The sequence below is a fragment of the Castor canadensis genome, chromosome 15 (assembly GCF_047511655.1).
Source record: "Castor canadensis chromosome 15, mCasCan1.hap1v2, whole genome shotgun sequence".
Lineage (NCBI taxonomy): Eukaryota > Metazoa > Chordata > Mammalia > Rodentia > Castoridae > Castor > Castor canadensis.
This window is the reverse complement of record NC_133400.1, coordinates 98,238,341-98,259,459: the sequence shown is the minus strand read 5'-3', so window position 1 is coordinate 98,259,459 and position 21,119 is coordinate 98,238,341. Positions and strand designations below refer to the sequence as shown.

Sequence of the window (21,119 nt, the reverse complement as noted above, 5' to 3'; positions counted from 1 at the left end):
AGATCGCCACCTCTTGAGTAGCTAGGATTGTAGGCACGAGCCGCTGCGTCTGGCTGTCTGGCTCGCTGACCCTTGCCTTCCTTGTCCTTTTCTAAGGACTCACTTGAGTAATCCAGGATAATTTCCCTGTTTTAAGTTTACCTACTTGTTGTTTTGAGACAGGATCTAGCTATGTATTCCAGACTGGTTTTGAATCAGCCTCTGGAGTGCCGGGATTACAGACACACACTACCACACCTGGCAACAAAGTAATCTTAGTCCCATCTGCAGTCTTTTCACAGCAGTACTTAAATTCAAACACTGCGATCTTTAGAATTCAGCCACAATGATAATCAGCACTTTGCCAGTCTTCTGTAATTAGGAGTTTTTGTTTTGTAGCAATTAAAAAAAAAAACCAGCTTTATTAAGATACAATCCATATGCCATGTAACTCACCTGGCTGAAGTGCAGGGCTGTGGGTCTGGTTCAAGTATTAGAGTGCCTGCCTAGGAAGTGCCAGGCCCTAAATTCAAACCCTAGTCCTGCCAAAGGGAAAAAAAGAAGTGTACATACAATCTTGTCATTCCGAAAAGATAGAGGAAGATTTTCTTTTTAACAAAAACATTTTTTATTTTCTCCACTAATATCTGTACAGGTGTAAACTCAAGGAATCATTCAGTACTCATATAAATCTGGGGACAGTTAATAAGCACCTTCAGTGGTTTCCACAGTTTGAGGATTTACCATGTAAAATATTTTAGAGTGAGTCTAGTAAAATGAATGAAATAGTTATAGAAATTATACATCATGATGAACGCCTGATATACAGGGCTAGATATGGAACAATAAATGCAAACACAAAGTGAGATTAATTTGTGGGGTGAGCTGCATGTAAGACCACGTGCTCCCCAAATCTAGTGACGCCTCAAATCATTTAAGGAAACCTCCCTCCCAGTTCAGGCTCTCAGGACAAAAGGAAGCAGGTGAGGAGAGGCAGAAGGGGCTGGGGTAGGAGACTGAGTGTGTTGGGGCTAGAAGAAAAGGGGGCTGTCTTCCCCACAGAGAATATAAGGTAAATTCATCCAGGTCCTCCAGGATAAGCTTTCTTTGGCAAAAAGCACTAGTTTCTTTCAGGAGTTATTTAAAGGTTTTTGCTTACATCCTCTCCTGTCTCTCTTCTTGGGCTTTCTATTCGTGCTGTCCACCAATCTCTTCCCAGCCTTTCTCCACTCCCTTCTCCTCCTGTTTCACTGACTCAAACTTGCCAAGCTCAACTTTCAGCCCAAAGTTTCTATTCTTTTAGGGACCCAGAAAGCAGTTAAGAAAAAGATAACACTAGGTACTCTGTGGTCAGGGGATGTTTTTTAAATGAATTCTAGAAAGAATTATCAACATGAAATACCACTATGGTCCCTTGAGTGAGAGCAATGAGCAGTTTCAAAGGTCAGGCCATTTGTGGAAACATTCAGACATTCCTAGATTGTCTTTGGAGGAGAATACAGCCAGCAAGAGCCACAGCTAAAGGGAGCCACAAAGCAGCAAGTTCATGGCTGAGAGTAAACTGGTTCTCAGGAGTAGAGGTCAGAGGTGACAAGACATGGTGGGGCCATCACCTGGGCCAGCCGTAGGCCTGGGTCTCACACGGTCTCCAGGAGGATGCTGAACACTGGAACTAACAGTGGATGAAGGACAGGACTAGACAGCGGATGCTGAAATGCAGGTGCTTTGGGCAAACAGGAATAATTTGGTAATTTTGGTATAACTTAAGGCACATCAAAATAATCCCCTACTCTTGAATACCTTACTCTACATCTTAAAATTCCTACTACAGGGCACCTTTGACAACCAAAGGCCACTGCTGAAATGCCAGGATGTTATCTGAGGGGAAATCCACGTCCCTCCATCAAGGTGGGTTTTGGTCAAAGGACTGAGTTTAGCAGGACCAAGGTAGAAAGGAGCTGGGAGCATACAGGGAAGTCAGAGCACCAGGAGAAAAGGCATGGGAGGGCAATTTTCTCCTTCACTTGCAACCATGCCCAGCCAGGCCCTGGCTGGGGTGCTGAGGAGCTGGCAGGCTGGCGAGTACCTCGGTAAAGGCTGAGCTTGTAAGGCCACAGGGATGGAGCCACTCAGGCCCGTGGAAGGTCTGCTCACCCCACCCCGGGGGGCTAGGATTGGGAAAAGGTCCTGGGATGCTGGGATGGAGCACATAATTCCTACCCCAGACTAAGTGTGTCTGATGATTGGGGCCAGGGTGGGTAGCCCTGTCCTCAGGTAGTGGTAGAGACTTTCCCATTACAGAGGTGAGGATGTATATCTTAGGGGAAAAGGAGGGGAAAGTTGTTTGGGCCCAGGCAGGGCTGGACCTGGGCCTAGTGGTCACTCAGCTTCAGGACAGTTTTCAGTCCGGACCAAGCAGTTTCAAGCACAGCATTACTGTGAAATACTTGGCGAGGAAACAAGGCTCTCTAGTCTTCATTTCCGCTCCATGCAGTCAACTCCTAGGGTGTTGTCAGGGCAGCGGCAGGTCCTGCTCCCTGGGGTCGCCAAGCAGAGGTGGGTACAGCCACCATTGTTCACTGAGCAGTAGTTGTGGCCTGGAAAAGGCAGGAATCAGTCCCACAGCCTCCTCTGTGACCCAAGTCAACAGTCTTCTAGAGAGGGACCTCCTTAGTAACCCCCTTTGGCTTTCCATGGGGGCAAGTCCGTGAGGGGTCCAGGGCAACAGGGATGCTGTGCCGGGCACTCGCTAAGCTGAGAAGTTTGCTTCTGTATCCCTGAACCAGCCGGGCAGAAACAGCGATTCCCCAGAGGAGGGCTGTGCAGCCTAGCACGGAAGCCTTCGCAGAGATCTCAGGCAGAAGGTACCCTTCATCTCGCCCACGCCTGGGCCTCACAATGGCGGGGTGACGAGGGAAGCCGAGAAGGAAGGGGCTTAGGAGTGAGGCCTTCAGCACAGCGCAGGCCTGTAGCCAGGTTGCCCACAGCTGTGTGACTGGGCACCCTGCTGCACAGGGATGCTGTGGAGACTAAATGGGTAATGAACAAGCCACTTCCAGCTCTAAGAGAGCGCCTAGCTCACGGTCAGCGTCAAGTGCCTGTCTGCAACTCTGCTTGTATCAGTGCTGGGGATTGAACTCGAGGCCTTGAGCTCGCTAGACAAGCACTTTACCGTTTGAGTCACGCCCCAGAGCTGTTGTTTTTTTATTTTGTTTTTGATATGGGGTCTCATTAACTTTGACTGGACTCAGACTCTGCTCTTCCTATCTCCACCGCTGGAGCAGGCGGCCTATGTGCCACTGTGCCCGGCTCTCTTCTTCTTACTCATGTTGCCATCAGGCCAAATGGATCAATGATTAAGGCAGTAGAGACCCTAACATAAGCTCCTGTCTGGGGGCTGGCATGGTGGCATAAGCCTGTAAAACGAGCACTAAGGAGGCTGAGGCAGGAGGATCACAAACCCGAGCCCAGAGTGCAGTACACAGCTAGACCCTGTCTCAAAAAACAAAACCAAAAACTTCCTGTTTATTATCTGAAGGCGGGACGCTTTGAGACCAGCCCAAGACTCAAGACTTCCTTACTACATCTGGTTTATGCTTTGTTTTCCATTGGTATATCTGGCTCAGCTCTCAGTAACAGTGGAAGGGCAGTGGTCAGGACTACTAGCACAGTGTGGGCTCTGGACCCCAGGACGTCCCCCAGTGTCCCCCCGCCCCCGCCCATAGCAGCAGCACAGGTGAGTTACCTTGGGGACACTGCGACAGGGCCGTGGTGATGCCATACAGCCGGGTCTGCTTGTGGGGATGGAAGGTATCCGTCTCCTTGGGAATGGCAAGGTCAGCAGCAATCACAGAATTCCTGCGAAAGGGCAAAGGGCAAAAGTACATCTGGTGCTCCCACTATTCACAACACAGCAGCCCTTTCTGCAGCTTGGGGATGAACCGGGAGCCAGAAACAGACATGGTGGCCTCGCTCCCTCCTCCTGGAGTGGGCCAAGCCTGCAGGGTAGGGGCTCCTGAAAGAGCCAAGATCAGCCAGCTCCTCTCTTCTACCTAGACAGGACTTGGCTTCCTTGAGGACGCCCTGGACAGCTGCCTGCTTGGGACGAGCCTCCTCTTACAGAAAGGGCTGCTGAAGACGAGGCTGTAGGAATGCATTTTAGTTTAAAAACTGCAGTGAGGCAGGGGAATCAGCATGGAGCCCACCAGCCAAGTGATCCCTGGTCACCTTCCAGGGAGAAGATGCCCTAGTTACAGACCTGGAAGTGCCCAGCCAGGACCATCATGACAAATGGCACCTTCTGCTCCCCTCAGTGCTCCCCCCGCCCCCACAAGCCCATATCCTGACAACCAGAGGGTGAGGGGCCATCTCTGAAGACTTGAAGGTTAAGACAAGAGGGCAGAAGGGAAGGGCCTGGGCTCCCAGAGACAGCGGCGGGGGGGGGGGGGGGGGGGGGGGGGGCGGGGGGCGGGGGGGGGGGACGACAGGGGGGAGGGGGGAGACACACACGTAGGCCCTCCCACCCCCAAGGCATAGACGACATACATCTTCCAGTCTGTGTAGTACAGATTCCTCCCATAGCTTGTCACAGCAAAAGGATACTGGAGTCCTTCAAGAACCTTTCGACTGCTGGGCTGACCCGGGTTCAGGCATTCCGCCCGATGGGTGCCTGTGTGCGGCAAAAACAAGTTGTTCATTGTTCACTCAAGAAATGGGTCCTTTGTGTGCCACTGCACAAGAAAGGAGGAAGGGCAGGAGATCTCAGCACTGCAGTGACAAGTCTCAAACCCTGACAAGCTCTCTCTTCCTTCTGTCTAGCCACCTTCATCAGCCTACGTCCACCCTGTGTTCTGGTGACTACACCTGGTCCTGCTGGGGAGATGTGATCCAGGGCAGAGGAGTCACACCCTCCTTTCTCTGAGCTCTTGTGCAAGTCCCTCCTCCCTGAGCCTCCCCAGGCCCTTCCTCCCTGGAGCCAGGGTGATAAGAACTGCTGCCTGCTGGCAGCTGTGCAGCCTGTCATTGAGGCCTGTGTGCAGACTGTCTACCTCATCGTCTCTCATAGTGTCTAGTACAGAGAAGGGACTCTACAGAGATGTTTACAGAGGGAGATGGGAGCTCTTCCCACATCCAAGCCTTGGGGACACCCCACATCTGCCAAGGCAGGGTACACAGGTATTATCTTCCTGGGCTCAAAGTCCTGTCTAAGCCCCTGGGGACAAAAGGGAGCTATGGGAAAATAGGATGTGAACAGCTCAACAAGTGTCAGCATGAACACAGGCTTCCTGCACTGTCACTTGGAATAGGGCTCAGTCAATTCTTTCTTAAAGGACCAGACAGTGATCATCTCAGGTTTTGTGGGCCAAGAGACAAAACCAAGAGATGGGGATTGGCAGAATAACTCAAGTGGTAGAGTGCCTGCCTAGCAAGTGTGAGGCCCTGAGTTCAAACCCCAGTATTGCCAAAACAAAACAAAAGAAAAAAAAACCACGAAGATGGTATTCAGCTATTTCTATAACACTAAAATGTAACATTTTACGATGTAAAAGCCATTTGGAGCTTCCAGGTTAAACAAAACCCAGGCAGCTGGGTAGGTCTGACCCAAGGTTTGTAGTCTGCCTCCTCCTGACTAAGATGAAGAATTCTTCCAGGGCAGTGTCAAGCTTCCTGTCACCTGCATCCACCCAGCAGAGCTGGGACGAGAACGCATCAAAGGTCAGGCCATTGGGCAGGCCCAGGTTGTCCTGTGCAAGAATCCTTCGGTTGGTGCCATCCATGTAGGAAGTTTCAATTTTGGGGTTATCTCTGTTCCAATCTGTCCAATAAAGGTTCCTGGAGGAGGAAAAGGAGGGGAAAGAGGAAGAGAAATACTGAAAAGTTTATGAAAAACACTTTAAAAGAATCCATGGCGAGGTGACAAGAGACAGGAAAACACAGCTAATCAGGATCCAGAGGTGGTAGGATGAATTTTCTTTTGCAAGCACCCCCTTTGGTTTAGTACCTCACGCAAATGTGATTATTCTGTTACTAATAAAGTCAGTTCCCTTTACTATAACTGATGTATCTCTCAAAAGCTGTTGACAAAATTAACAAAACTCGGTAAGTGATAAAAAGACACTAATTCTCTGTACATTGCCATCACACAAGAGGACATGGCAGACCCAGGGGGCTGGACAAAGTAAGACATGATGCTGGCCGAGGCAGTGATCAAGGTCCCTGCTGCCCAGGGGGTGAATGAGTGGCCCTGGCACAAAGGAATGTGGTCTCAAAGTGACCGAATCTGTGTCTAGAACCAGGGCCTGGGGTGTGAAGGGGGAGAGCACAGTTGTGGGTAGAAGAAACCCATAGTAAGGCAGCTCCACGATATTCACAGTAGGTCTACTACAAGAAGGAGCCCTGGGGTGCAGTTAGGCCACCCCAACACTCTTATGGGGTTCACATGACTCCATGTTGAACCACATTCCCCAATACTCTGAGGGATACAGTAGCTCAAGCTATAATCCTAGGGACTCGGAGGCAGAGATTAGGAGGATTGTGGTTTAAGGCCCACCCAGGCAAAAACTTCATGAGACCCCCATCTCAACCAATACTTAGGTATGGTGGCTTACACCTATAATCCCAGCTACATGGGAAGCATAAATAGGGGAACCGAGACCCAGGCTGGCCCAGGCATAAAGCCAGACCCTATCTCAAAAATAACCAAATCAAAAAGCATAAGGCCCTGAGTTCAAACCCCAGTACTGGACTGGAGGTGTGGTTCAAGCAGTAGAGTACCTGTTTTGCAAATGTGAAGCTCTGAGTTCAAACCCCATGTACCACCAAAACAAAACAAAGCAACATGGCAGTTTGCCCACACTGCAGTAAGAGTGCTGGTACTTCACCAGTTTGAAGGGTACCTACGAGTCACCGAATGCAGATTTTTCACCCTGTACTTATTGGTCTCAGGAAGAGGGCAAGCTGGACTTCGAACCGTGCATCTGAGAGCGCCAAAAGGACCAGACGCAAACACAACAGATGAACACACGTGTTCACACAGAAATACCCTCTCACGGAGTCAGTGACAATGCCTCTGGGATTCACCAAATCCGTCTCAAACAGCACCCGGCGCTGTGTGCCATCCAGCTTTGCTACTTCGATCCGATCCAGGTGTGAATCCGTCCAGAAGATGTTGCGGCCGAGGTGGTCAAGGGCAATGCCTTCTGGGCTCCCGAGGTCTAGACCAGGCACAGAGAGACTCAGATTGGTCCTGCTAAGCAGGTGAGATCAGACATTTCTCTTTTCTGTTTTTCACTGTGCTAAGGATTGGATGCAGAGCCTCATGCCAGTTCAGCAAGCGCTCTACCACTGAGCCCCAAAGACGAGACTTCCCTGATTACTCAGTGCTACTTCACATGGTGTCAAACCTTGCAGTCTGTGAAGCCCAGTGGGAATGCTTGGTGTTTACGAGACAACGATAACTCAAAATGCTACTCACTCATGCCTCGTTCATCTGTTGTGCCCAGGCTTGTCCCAGTGACTAAGCTGTGGCCCTGGCCTGAGCATCAAGAAGCCCTCACAATGCTTGCCTCACACGCACAAGCCCTGGGTTCATTCTCCAGCCAATCACAATTCAGACTGAGGTCCAGGTTCTCTGGGCACCTGGACGATTGACACTGGACCAGTCTTCGAGACCAAGGAAGGATTCCTGGGGGAGGGGCCCACCTCTGCAGCTGGTTCCTGAAGGACCACTGGGAGTCCATGAGGCACATGGCCCAGATAAAGGTTTAGGTAGCTGGGCCAGCACGAAAGTATAAAGGAAGACAGGACCTGGCTTGAAGTGAACTGAGTACCATTTCATATGGCTGAGACTGTGAAGGTGGGGGAGTGGCCAGGGATGAAGTAACAGTGCAGAGCTGAGAGAGTGGCACTTTTCTCCCAGGCACAGGAGAGGCATGGAAGACCTTCAGACAGAACGACAGCTCTTCCTTCATCCTTGTTACTGGGGGAGGGCATCTCAGGGATGCATTTTCAAGGAAGCATAGATGTTATTACCTTATGCAAGTGTAAGGGGGAAAGAAGAAGGGGTGGCAGTGGTTACAAGTAACACTCCACTGTCTTTACTGGTATGGCCAGGGATTGGCACTGGTAACGGGAGCTCCAATATGAGCCCCCAGCACCCATCTAACTTCTTCCAAAGCTCCAGATTTCAATGGCTTTCTGACTATAAATTTTAAAAACTTTAAAATGACATCGTGATACTTATTGGTGTCACTTGGGATTCCTCCCCTTACTGCTGAGAGGATGGAAAGCCATTGAACTTGAGTGGAGTGTAAGCAGGAAGAGGAAGAGGACTCCCTGGCCGAGGGATGTGGGGTATGAGAAAATGACCCTATCCTATGTTCTCCCTCCATATGTGGTGAGTCAGTCCTTCGGCCTCTTCATGTTGGTGTTTGTTAGCCTCCAAGCACATCATGGAAACACTACCACCCTGCACAGGAGCCCAGCAGAGGAAGGCGATGAGAACCAGAATCCACACGTGAATCTGCTCTTCATTATTTAGACCCAAAATAGAGCTTAAGAAAGCATTAAGGGCGCAGTGGCTCACGCCTATAATCCTGGCTACTAAGAGGCAGTGCTCAGAGGATCACAGTTCAAAGCCAGCCTGGGCAAATAGCTCATGAGACCCTATCTCGAAAAGACCCATCACAAAACAGGACTGGCAGAGTGGCTTAAGTGGTGGAACGCCTGCCTGGCAAGTGTGAGGCCCTGAGTTCAAACTCCAGTACGGAAAAAAAAAAAAAAAAAACGAAAAACAAGCAAGCATTAAAATCTGCCCCTCATCCCCGAGGCCCTAGTCTACTTTGGGACATACCTGCACTGAGCACATCCTGTGTGACATGAGCTACTCAGACACACAGACAGGAGGGAAAGGCTGCTTAGTGAATGTCCCCAGTACTTGGTAGAATCCTGCAGGAGTCCCGTGTCATATTGTCTCCTCAGAAACAGCCCTGGTCCTGATCTTAAAATCAAGAGCCACCAAGCCCCTTGTCCCCAGTCAGTTAAATTCTGCTCTGTGGGCTGCCCTTCCAAAGGAAAGACCTGGAAACCTCAGCCCTCATTGTGCAGAGGAAGAGAGCAGATAGCAAGGTGACTGGCTATTCTACACTGCTGTGTCAAAAAGAAATCGATTATCATATAGATCAAAGGTTGGGACTCGAACACATGGAAGGAAGAGAAGCCCAAGAGTACGAGTGTATGAAAGAAACCTGAAGAAGATCACAGTCCCACTTCCACCACCTGCCTCCCCGGGGAAGGCCCAAGGCCCAACCTGTACACACTCAGGAGTTCGCTAGAAGCGTCTCCCCCTCTTTCTGAAACTTATTCCTGGTGATTTTTCGTCTACAAAGATCACGTTTTCATTTAATTCAGTGTCAGTCAGCAGGCTTCTGCATGGAATGCTTCTTGCTGTGCTTAAAGTGCTCTCGGGTGAGCATCAGTTCCAAAAGCAACAGGAAATAGCAAACCGTGACCTACCCCCTTCCCCTGGGTTTTGAAACCGAATCACAGATCATAGCCACATTTTCCACAGAGAGAAATAAGAGGCAAAAAGGCATTTTTCAGACTTCGCTCACTAAGCCTAAGCTTGGAGACTAGCAAACGTCATTTAAACGGTCCGTCCACTTCCAGAAGACAGCTCAGGGTCTAAGTGCAAGGCCAGCCACTTTAATTCAGCCCAATTTCTGCTAAGGGTCTCTACGGAAGGAGCCAAGGAAGGAGACCAATGCCCTAGGAGCGATCTCACAGGCACAAGGATCCTTCCAGAAAAACAGCTGTTAGAGGAATGTTAAACTGGAAATTGAAAAAGCTACATTCAGTCCCACGTAAAAAGAAACACAAAATAAGGCTTCTATTTGATATATCCAAATCATCTTATAATTTGAGTGCTTTATAAAGGAAGCAAGAGGACTTCTTACAACAAATATCAGCATAACAATGTCTTTTGAGCAAAAATTCCCAAGTTAGGTTAGTTATGAGTCAGACTGAATCAACGTGTGATTTTTTTTTTTTTTTTTTTTTTTTTTGGTAGGACTAGGGTTTGAACTCAGGGCTTCATACTTGCAAAGCAGGTGCTCTACCACTTGAGCTAGGCCTCCCGTCCATTTTGCTCTTATAATTTTGGAGATGAGGCCTTGCAAACTACTTCCTGGGCTGGCCTCCAACTGTGAACCTCCCAATCTTAGCCTCTCCAGTAACTAGGATTGCAGGTGTGAGCCACTGGTGCCTGCCTAACACTTGATTCTTGACCATTTCATCACAAGGGGATTTTTACAGGTCCTGGGATTTTTTTGCTCTAATGCTATTTCATCAAGATAAAACATATCCATGTAAAATGGTCTTCATTTGTTGCGTGGAGACATTGAAATAATGCATTTAGTCCTTGGGCTCACAATGGCATCCTTATTTTAAGGTTAAATGAGTTTAAATGCTGACGTTAGGCTGTGCCAAAGCAGTGAGCGCTTTATCATCAGTAATGCGACCTAAACTCAGAACAGTCTGCAGAGGTCGGTCCTGGCTGGCTGCAGTCCTCCGGCCTAGGCCAGCCAAGCAAGTATCGAGGGGTGGGTAGAGAAGGGGACGCTGTCCTCCCAGCATGTAACAGGTTGACGTGATGGCCCTTGAACTCAACAGGTGTCTTGGGAACAGGCTCCCTGTTCAGGACACTGACCATATTATGCTTGTGACCCTCCTGACTTTAGGATCCATCCGCCTGCAGCCTTTGGGAAAACGTCCTGGAGCCCACCGTGGAGCAGACTCTGAATCAATGGCCAGCGGGAGCCATGGCTATCAAAAGTGGATGGTGAGCTTGGCCTTCGTGGTTCAGAGAGATGGACTACATGCGCCTCAGAAAGGCACAGGGGATGTCCTGATTTAGGGGTGAGTGCCTGGACGACATGTCAGAGGAGGTGGTGCTCTGAAGCAGAGACCTCAGCCACACCCTGTGAACAATCACACACCCCACACGCCACCTCCCCCCGAAAGCCACTAGGGCTGCTCGGAGCTGAACTAGCGTGTGTGCCTACCTTGTCGAATGATGGTGGTTGGCTCTCCTCCATGCAGGCTGGCTCTCCCAATGGAAGGTTCGCTGATGTCCGTCCAGTAAACCACCTTGTCCACACAGTCAAAGGCCAGTCCAATGATGACTTTCGCCTGGAAGGGAAGCTCAGTGGTGAGAACAGCTTGCCCACCAGCATCTGGGTAAGTGGTCATGGTGAGAATCTCCCCACGTGCTCACACGCCCTGGAAGAGCTTTCAAACCCAGTGTCTTGGGCTGGCAATGTGGCTCAAGTGGTAGAGCACCTGCTTAGGAAGTGCGAGGCCCCGAGTTCAAACCCCAATACTGCCAAAATAAATAAATAAATAAACCCCAGTGTCTTCAGATCTTTTGTGCATTGAAAACATTTTGTTGTTGCATTATAGGAGTTCTTTATATGGTTTAGACAAAGTTCCTTTCCCATACACGTGTGCAGGAACGCACGCATTTGTAGATGGCTTCTCCATTTTCCTAATGGTGCTGTTTTTGAAAAGGTTTAAAATTTTTATTTCTGATTTACTGTCTTTCTCTATGCTTAATGCTTTTTGTTTACTGTTTAAGAAATTTGCCCACCTAAAGCCTAGAAAGGAAAAGAAATAAAAGACATAAATATTGGAAAGGAAGAAGTAAAACCACCCAAAGGAAATGATTGTCTATGTGGAAGTTCTGGAGAACAAAACAAAAACCAAATCACCAAACTCTTATAACTAATAATTGAATCTAGCAAGATTGCAGGATAAAAGACCAATATGAAATTAGACAAGCAAAAAATAGAAAATAAATTTCAAAGACTACATGTGATAACACTTCACGCTGAATACTACAAGACGCTGCAGAGTGAAATTAAAGATGAGCCAAATAAATAAGGACACCAATTAGTTTACTGGCTTGTGAGATGTCAGTTCTCAGCTGGGCAAGGTACCTCATGCCTGTAATCTCATCTACTCAGGAGACAAAGATCAGGAGGATCTCAGTTCGAAGCCAGCCCAGGCAAATAGTTTACAAGCCCCTATCTTGAAAAAAACCTATCACAAAAAAGGGCTGGTGGAGTGGCTCAAGGTGAAGGCCCTGAGTTCAAACCCTAGTACCACACACACACACACACACACACACACACACACACACACACACACAGAGATATCAGTTCTCACTTAGTAGTTATAGGTTCAGTGTTATCTTTATCAATGTTCCAGTGAGCTCCTTCTTCTTCATCTTCTTTGTTCTTTTTTAGAACCTAACAAGTTTATTCTAACAGTTATATAGAAATAAAAAAAAATCTAAAGTAGGCAAACAATCTCAAAAAGAAACAAACTTGGAAGGCTTACTCTCCCTGACTTTAAGACTTATCATCAAGGTAGTAAGGTCCGCTTACCCAGGGAGATCAGGCAACAGAGCCAGAAACAGCCCTCAGCTGTGCAGGAAGTGGTTCGTGACAAGGGCACCAGGGAGTCAATGGGAAAATACAGTTTTTTCAACAAATTGTGCGATAAGATCTGAATAAACAAGTGAAAAAAAAAAAAAGACTCGATCTGACTTTACACCATTGGTAAAAATTAAAGCTGACAGCGAAATTCCCTAAAGTATGTAATTAGCCCAAATAAAATTGAGAAAGAATGAAAAGCTGAGTCTACAAAGCGCCTAGAAGAAAATATTCTTTATTTTCCCAGAAGACTCAGTACCTAAATTCCACATGGAATCATCAGATATGTGCTTGGAAATTATCACATTATTGTTTAGAAAATATCCTCTGTAAGATGTTTTTTCCTCTTATGTGATTTCCATGTGAAAAATCTTCACACTTCCAAATGCCAGCCAAGCTTGTGGAACAGATCAGGAACTTCAGATCAAAGAACCGTACTTCCACATTTGTTGTAGCATCGTAAGTGTGCATGCATTATAAATTTATATTATCTTACCTCGTATTTATAGATATGCTATCTTAAGATACACTATCATCTTAAGCAGCCTCTGAAAATGCCAAGACAGCCCTGTGCACCTGCAGAGCACACACAGAGCCTCAAACTACCATGTCCAAGTGCTCAGGCCTTCTGGTAACCAAGTGCCTCTCCACGGCCTCCCATCCAATGCTGACCAGCATCAATTAGAGAGAGACCGTTCCCTGCAGGAAACACCAAGTCTCTTCACACCCCAATTCTTACTGAAGGGAAGCAACAAAGGACCAGAGGAAGCAAAGGTGACTAATGTCTTCCACTCAATTGGAGTTTATCAAAATCTGTTGGGTTATACTTGTGTTTGAAGAGCCACCAGAGCAAGCCACGATTTCCCAGGTGACATCTGGTCACTCTGGCTCTCTTCAGCGAGAATCCTGTTAGGTCCATTCAGCCAGAATCTTCTGATTCTCCACCCACTAACCCCACGCTGTTTCTTGACTATAAATCCCACTTGCCTGTGCTGTATTTGGAGCTGAGCCCAGCCTTTCTCCCCCACCACAAGAGCTCATTGCAGTGGTCCCTGTATCTATGAAAAGAAAGTCTGTAACAGGAATTAGTGATTTTTTTCTTTAACACTGTTGGGTAGGATGAGCTATGATGAGACTTAGACAAGACTCCTTCCTAGTGAGAACACCAAATAATTTAGCAACATAGAGACTGCCTCAAAGCAAGCCCTCTGCCTGCAGGTTGTTTTGGTGAAGCCTAGTTCAGCTTTCTTGCAAATTAAAGTATTTAAAACTATACTTTGGAGGAGTGTTTGGGGTGTAAAAATATCACTGTGAAACCACTACCTTTATGAAGGAGATGACAGCTCCTTCTTGTGCTGCTGACGCAGCTAGTAGGAAGGCAGACAACAGGCACAGATGTAAACACGGGTACTGAATGTGTTGAGTGGTGCAGAATATAGAGGGACAGGGAGGTGGAGGCTGTCATCTGGACACAGGGGCCAGGACAGCCCTCTTTGAGAGGTATTTTGGCAGAAGTTTGCATGAAAGAAGGCAGTGAACTATGGGAGTTCTGGGCGTGAGAGGACTTCAAGCAGGGGGAGCATCAGGTGCAAAGGCCCTGAGATGAGAATGTGCTTGACATGTCTGAGGACCAGCAGAGGGCCAAAGCCAGCGAGTGAGGCCAGAGGACAGAACAGGGCAGGAGAAGATGGAGACAGATCCTAGTTAATGGGCAGAAGTCCCCAACTCACAAGCCACACTTTCAAGCTCTCAAAAAGCCTAAGAGGAGCCTGTTCCCACCTCAGGGCAGATGAAGACCTTGAGTGCAGCTGTTGCAAAGGAGTCACTGTGGGTTCAGCAGGAATGCAAAGGCCTCACCCAATAGCTGCAAGCAGACAAAACACCCACACACGAAGCCCCCGCCCAAGGGGTCTCTGAAAGGCCTTCCTGTGTCTGCTCCATCTCACCGTGAGCTTACAGGTAGCTCAGGAATACAGGCTGGCCCCACTGAGGGACAGACACCCTGGGCCGGTTCCCAGGGTCCAGCTCAGGCCTGGGGCTGACTATGCCCTGCTTGCTCCTCCAGGTCGTGGGAGCAGGCGTCTCCCTGGGCCTGCACTCACCGGGACATGCAGCAGCGCCTTGGCCTCCGCCTTCTTCATGCTGTTCCCCTCCAGGGGCAGACGCTCAATCTTCCCAGTCTGGGCAAAGAGTAAGTGGGTCCCCGGGGGCAGAGGGATCACAGCAGTAGGCACTGCAGGTCCCTGGTGAATAGGGGGGGCCACTGTACTCAGACCTAGGAGACAGGATAGGTCAATGAGTGAGGTCTGGAACACCAGAAATTCAGACTCACACATGTGCACATACAAACACACATGAATATACACATGCATGCACACACACAGTACACACCACACACCACACACCACACAGTGCTGTGTTCTATCTGGAAGCTCCAGAAGCAGAAAGCTTTCTGTCAGCCAGTGGGCATTTGTGAAGATAAAACACAGGGTAGAAGTCTAGCACTAGGGATCTAGTGACAAAAGGCCAGTCACTAGCTGAGCTGGAGCGGTGAACCAACGCAGCAGCAGCAGCCGCCCTGGAACCTGTGCCTGCAGGGTGTCTCGATCTAGTTGTCATCACTGGATGAGATGAGTGTGCCCAGCGTGTCCTGTCTGGGTCCACGGGATGTGGCAGCCTTGGCAAGCAGAAATGCCCCCTCTGGGCTCTCGAGGCCGGCTAGGAGTTCTTAATGCTGCCCTTGACTGTAGCTGGGTCCCTGCCTCCTTACAGAGGAGTCCCGAGAGGGAACACCAGCTTGTGCTACAGGACGGGAACACTGAGTGCCGCCCCACCAGCCCGCTGGGCACACACCTTCCTGGGCTTTTCTCTGGCTCATTAAAGACAGAGCTGGACTGGCCATCAGTGAGGCTGTTTCTCTAGTCTGGCTTGCCTAATGTGCCCAGCTGGTGACACACCAGTCTTGTCGACCTCTTTACTATGTCTGGCATCCTAAGCTGTACGGGTCCACCTGCCCCTCCCTGCCAGGGCTTTCGTGCCTCTGTCTTGGTGTGCATCTAGCAGCTGGTGACACTTTAAAATGAGTCCTTCTTCACACTGGCACCTGCTAACACCCTTCTGGACCTTCTGGGCTTCTTGGTGCCCATTACCAACACCCAGGCCCCTCAGCCTGGAGTCTGGTGTCCTCCTCTCCCTTCACCCCCTACACTGCCTCCCTTTTCTCTTCCCAGCTGACTCCGGCTCCCTGGATCTCAGTCTTGGCTGTCCCACCGCCCAGGCAACTGATCCTGGTCCTGCTCAACATCGGGGCCCATGTGCTGTCTTTCCTCAGTCCCCCACCCTGCACCAGCCAAGACACCTCCTTGGCACCCTGGTCACTGTCCACTCTCCCCCAAAGCTCCTCTCTCTACACTGCTCCTATTTGCCCCCTATCCTTCATCTTTTGGGGTTCTTACGGGGGAAGCGGTATCATGACTTTCCTCTTGGGTGTCCCCAGCGCCACAGCCCAGTTACTGTTGTCTGGGTAAATTAGTGACAATTGTAAGCAAACACTTGGCTGTGTCTTAACAGTTTTGCAAAAATACCTGGTAAAGGATCCATCTATGATTATCAGCGAAATTGAGAAGGGAGACTCAAAAGTTAGTTACATAGGCTTTTGATAATTTGTGACAATGACCAATGTCTACATTTGTGACAGAAGAAGAATTTAGAACTGGGAGCATCCCCAGGAGTGCTCTGCTCATCCCTCACGTGGAGGCGGATAAAGCTGAAGCCAGAAAGGTGTCTGTCCAGAGTCCCACTGCCCAACACAAAGCTTTCCAACCATGAGGATGAGGTTGGTCTAGACCCAGTGCAGAAACCTTTGTGGCTGTTTGCTCCTTAGATTTGAAAAGTGACCTGGGCACCTAAAGGTCACATGTTGAAAAGGTGAGAACAGGTTCCACTGCAGGAATATGCAAGGCTCTCGCAAAAGTCCCTGGAACCCCTGCCCTGTCCCATCCCCACGCAGCCCAAGGCCAGGCCTCCCGCATGCATCCTCTCCGCCATGGGCACACAGAACACACGTGTGTGCGGAGAAAAGGAGAAACCCCTAAGGGGACATGGGAGGTGCTAAGAAGATGGGGCAGAGTGAAGGATGAGTGAGCAGACCCACAGGCAGGGCGGTGGCTGACACTGGCCATTCTGGTCCCCATGCCCTTCTCAGGCACAGGCCTGCACAGCTGCCATCACTTACAAGGGGGCCTCATCCCGGGCCTGGTCCTGGTGCCCTCCAGCTCACGGCCATCGCGGTCCACACACCAGCAGTAGCCGGTGCTGCTGTGGCATTGGAGGGGCGTGTAGTGTCCATGTTCATCACACTGGGGGACAAACAGCCCCAGCAGCCTGGGCTGCTGCCCGTCGGCCACCCCCACCGATCCAAGGATGTGCTCACGCTCCTGCTGGCATCGGGTTTTCTCCACCTCTGTTGGCGACAAGCAAAGGGGAGCATCAGCCAGGTTGTGTGTGGTGTGCACCTGCGGGCTGCAGACGCCTCCCCCGCCCCACGCCCTGCTGGGTTTCGTATTTAAAACATCATTATTATTTAATGGATTTAATTGTCAACATATCTGTGCTCTGTTGCCTAATCAGTTCTTGTTCTTAGTTTTAAAAATCTGAGGGAAAACTGGCATAGAATGAGCTATTTTAAAGTGAACAGTTCAGTAGCATGGTATGCCCAGTGTTTGTCACCGCTGCCTGTCCAGTCCTGAAGGACACCTCGAGCCCAGTAACAGCTCTCCTCACTGCCCTTCCTCCCAGCCTCTGGCAACCTCAATCTTCATCCTGCCTCTGGGGACTATCACTCCTTCAACAATCAGCTGAGATCATAAAAGACGTGGCCTGCTGAGTCTGGCTTCCCTCTCTTAGCAGAAAATCTCAAGGTTCATCCACATTGCAGCACCCCGGTCCTTCCTCCTCGTTGCTGCTGAGCAGTAGTGCACTGTTTGGCTGGACCACAGGGTTTTTTTAGTCATGAGTCCATTGATGGATACCATGGGTTTTGGCCCAAGAAATTTTAAGTGTTTCCTTTTTCTTTTTTTTGGTAGTGGTACTGAGGTTTGAACTCATGGCCTCGCACTTGCTGGGCACTTGAGCCACACCCTCAGCCCTTTTTTGCTTTACTTATTTTTCAGGGAGTGTCTCCCGGGTTTTGCCCAGGGCAGCTTCAGGCTGCGATCCTCCTATCCAGTTACATGTGGCCTCCCACAGGACTGGAAGCCAGCCCTGAGCAAAAGCCTGACACCCTATTTGAAAAACAAGCTAGCGTAAAAAGAGCTATAGATGTGGTTCAAGGGGTAGAGCGCTTTCCTAGCAAGCTGCAAGGCCCTGAGTTTAAATTCCAATATTGGAAAAAAAAAAAAAGGTTTGGCCTAGAATGAACAACTCCTAAACATGCAGTGTTGTAGCTGGTTCTACACTCACTGGAATCCAGCTATGACAAGGGCCAGGCCAGAGTGGTCACCTCTGCAGTGTTGACCACGCAGCGCGATGCAGGCATTGGTGGGAAGTCCCCATTCTCCATGCCACCACTGCTGGTGGCATGTCCCATGGCCTCTTCCTTCTAGGCCTTTCCATGCGCTGTTCATTTTGTGGACCTCCCCTCCTTCAGCTTTCCCTTTTCTGGTTGATCCTTCAACCATCAGCTGAGGCGTCTTGCAAGAACCCTTCTCAGTCCCTCAAGGCTGGACCCAGTGCCGGATGTGAGCTCTTGGGGGTCTCAGCTCATACACACAGTTGCTCTCATTCCCCTGAGACCCGAGATCCGATGGGACTGTCCCTAGTCTGTCCTGTGACCCAACTCTAAGCTCTGAGAATGGGGACTGACTCTCCTCTGCCTTTACTGAGAAGTCCCTCCAGGCTGGGCACCCATGCTAATTTACAGGCCTGCCCTCTGTGAACCACAGCTTGGAGGGCAGTCTCGCCAGAGATGCCCAGGACACACAGGGCAGGGGCCAAGTACGTGTGCTTGCTTTGATGCCTAAAACTGTGGTGAAGGAGCTCTAGGGCAGAGCCAACTTTGCAAAGTAAATATTCTCAGTGTTGTGAACCATATGCTGGCTGTCACAACTACCCAAGTCTGGGTGTAGTGAGCAAACAGCCATGTTTAATACAGAAATGAATTGACATGGCTTTGTTCCAATAAAATTTTGTTTTGTTGTTTCGCTTTTTACAGTGCTAGGGCTTGAACTCAGGACCTACACCTTGAGCCACTCCATCAGCCCTTTTTTTGATGGGTTTCTTTTCAAGGTAGGGTCTCAAAAACTATTTGCCTGGGCTGGCTTTGAACTGTGATCCTCCTGATCTCTGCCTCCTGAGTAGCTAGGATTACAGGTGTGAGCTACCGGTGCCCGGCTTCCAATAAAACTTTATTTAAAAAAAGAAGCAGCAGGCCAGATTTGGGACCATAGTTGACAAGCTCATATTATGGGGAAATTATATTTATATATATTTGTATATGGATTAGTATATATTAATTAATGAAATACATTACAGTGACCTACAGTAATATATTATGTAGTCACAGAATTTTGTGTCTGAAAGCGTTTGATTGCAGCCTGCCACTTCTAGCGGAGCCAGGTGCTGACCAAGAGGCGCCTGGCTCTGCTGTGGAACAGAAACAACAGCTGGGAGGCGACAGTCTCCTTGAGAGTGGACTCTGCTTGTGGTAGCCCCCAACGTTACCCTGCTGGAAATTTAATCCCCGATGCAACAGTGCTGAGAGGTAGCACCTTCAAGAGGTGACTAGGTCATGAGAACTCCCTTCAGGAATGGATTAATACTGCTGTCATGGGAGTGGGTTCGTAATTAAAAGGATGAGTCTAGCCCCATGACCTCTCTCACGCGCTCATGTGACACCTTTTGCCGTGTCACGAGGCAGCAAGAAGGTCCTTGACAGTTGGTCCTTAGACTTACTTCCCAGCATCCAGAACCATGAACCAAAGAAATTTCTGCTCCTTATAAATTCCCAAGTCTCTGCTGTTCGGTTACAGCAGCAGAAAATGGACTAAGATCAGAATCCAGCACACAGAAGGAACTCGATTCTGCACTCCAGTGTTCATTTGTGACTCTACCTGCACAGGACATGTTTTTTTTTGGGGGCGGGAGTCGTACCAATGAGTGCTTAAAGTACCTTCTGTCTGTGTTGCAATCCTCCTAGTGGCCAGCTGAACACAACTGTTCCCTTGAAAAGAAGCAGTTAGCATGCCAGAAAAGTGTTTGTGTAACCTGGCAAGAAAAAACTGCATGCTTGTCTTTCTTCCCAGAGGATGATATAAAAAAATAAATAAATGAAATATGTGATGTAGAAAGAGCCAAACAAAGATATGAACAAGCCATCTGGTTAGAATAAAAATGTCAGGTTTTTGTATGTTGTTGGACATAAAATTTGTTTACTTCCTCAAAACCTTACTTTATTTAAAAAAAAAAAGAAGCAGCAGGCCAGATTTGGCCTTATAGGAACCATAGTTGTCAAGCCTGCTTTAGGGCATTACTCCTCACATTAAAGGGAGATTATATATATGTGTGTGTGTAGTAATATATACTGATTAATGAAGTACATTATAATCATCTACAATAACATTATATATTCACAGAATTTTGTTCAAGGTTTTAGAGTTTTTAAACTATTTGTCCCCATCCATGTATGTATTTCATTTAGTTCCCATGGTAACCCTGCGTGATAGGCGACTATGGTTTTTATACCAAATAAGAAAGCTAAAGTTCAAAGGGCCCTGGGGGGGCCTCCCCCACGGGTGAGTGGCTTGCTCAAACTAGAATCCAGGTCTTTGGATTCCTAGTCTGGCCCTTGTGGCTGCTGGCCTTAACTTTGTATATCCATGTCCCCAGAGGCTGGGACAGCTCACACATAGTGACCACGCAATATCAACGCTGACATACACATTTCCTTAACACGCTCACCAGATGACCCGAGGACCCATAGCCTTCCTTCTCATCAACAGCTCTACTCTGCTGCTTTAAGAGTCAGGGTTACTGAATTTTATGTGGCTGACTTTATGTTAACAAAATCTCAAGCCATCCAGAACTGACAGTGAAACTTTTATGTGCTGTATTTTGAACTTCTATGAAGAAGAAGAAGAAGAAATCTCAACTCTGACTCAGGAAATAGAATTTCAAGAGCATTTATGGAAAGCTGTGACCTCAGTGGGTCTCCTGGGATGTTCCCCAGCCTGGTCAGCAGGCAGTGGGAGTAGCCTGGGGGCTCCATGGGGGCCCCCTGCTGAGAACCTCAGAATTCCCTGTGGAATTTTGCATCTAGGGCCTGGTGGATGGGGTCAGGAAGATACATTTCCTGGGTTTGCTTCTGGCTGGGAAAATGCTAACTCAGAGGTTACGAAGCCCTGACACTTCTTTGAGGAAAGGCAGGAAGTCTGGGATGGGGTCAGAGAGGGTGAGAGAATGTGAAGTAGAGAGAAGGAAGGAGCTGGCACATTCTGATCTCTGGGTCTGTACTCCATTCCCTTGCCTTGATGAAATTTGTTTCCTTGACAAATAAATGGCCATTGCAGCCTCCGATAGCCTCCACAGAGTGCAGGGAGGGAGGCGTGCAAGAAACCCCAGGTCTCTCTGGAGAAGAGGTGATGGGGACACCTA

At 48.8% G+C, this 21,119-nt stretch overlaps 1 protein-coding gene and 1 non-coding gene across 2 annotated transcripts in view; both read right to left on the bottom strand.

Moving 5' to 3' along the window:
- Nucleotides 1-583: 583 nt before the first annotated feature.
- Nucleotides 584-21,119, bottom strand: part of Nid1 (nidogen 1) — a 71,034-nt gene continuing 50,498 nt past the window's right edge. Inside the window, exons 13-20 of the mRNA XM_020157462.2 lie at nucleotides 16,705-16,932; nucleotides 14,573-14,745; nucleotides 11,040-11,166; nucleotides 7,022-7,193; nucleotides 5,654-5,811; nucleotides 4,525-4,648; nucleotides 3,725-3,837; nucleotides 584-2,576 (exon numbers count right to left, since the gene is read on the bottom strand). Of these exons, the coding sequence (XP_020013051.2) occupies nucleotides 2,455-2,576; nucleotides 3,725-3,837; nucleotides 4,525-4,648; nucleotides 5,654-5,811; nucleotides 7,022-7,193; nucleotides 11,040-11,166; nucleotides 14,573-14,745; nucleotides 16,705-16,932 (1,217 nt within the window). The 3' untranslated portion in view covers nucleotides 584-2,454. The remainder of the gene's footprint in view (nucleotides 2,577-3,724; nucleotides 3,838-4,524; nucleotides 4,649-5,653; nucleotides 5,812-7,021; nucleotides 7,194-11,039; nucleotides 11,167-14,572; nucleotides 14,746-16,704; nucleotides 16,933-21,119) is intronic.
- LOC141417779 (small nucleolar RNA SNORD121A) lies at nucleotides 12,712-12,789 on the bottom strand. Its single transcript, XR_012442407.1, has one exon. It is a non-coding gene; the product is annotated as a small nucleolar RNA SNORD121A (small nucleolar RNA).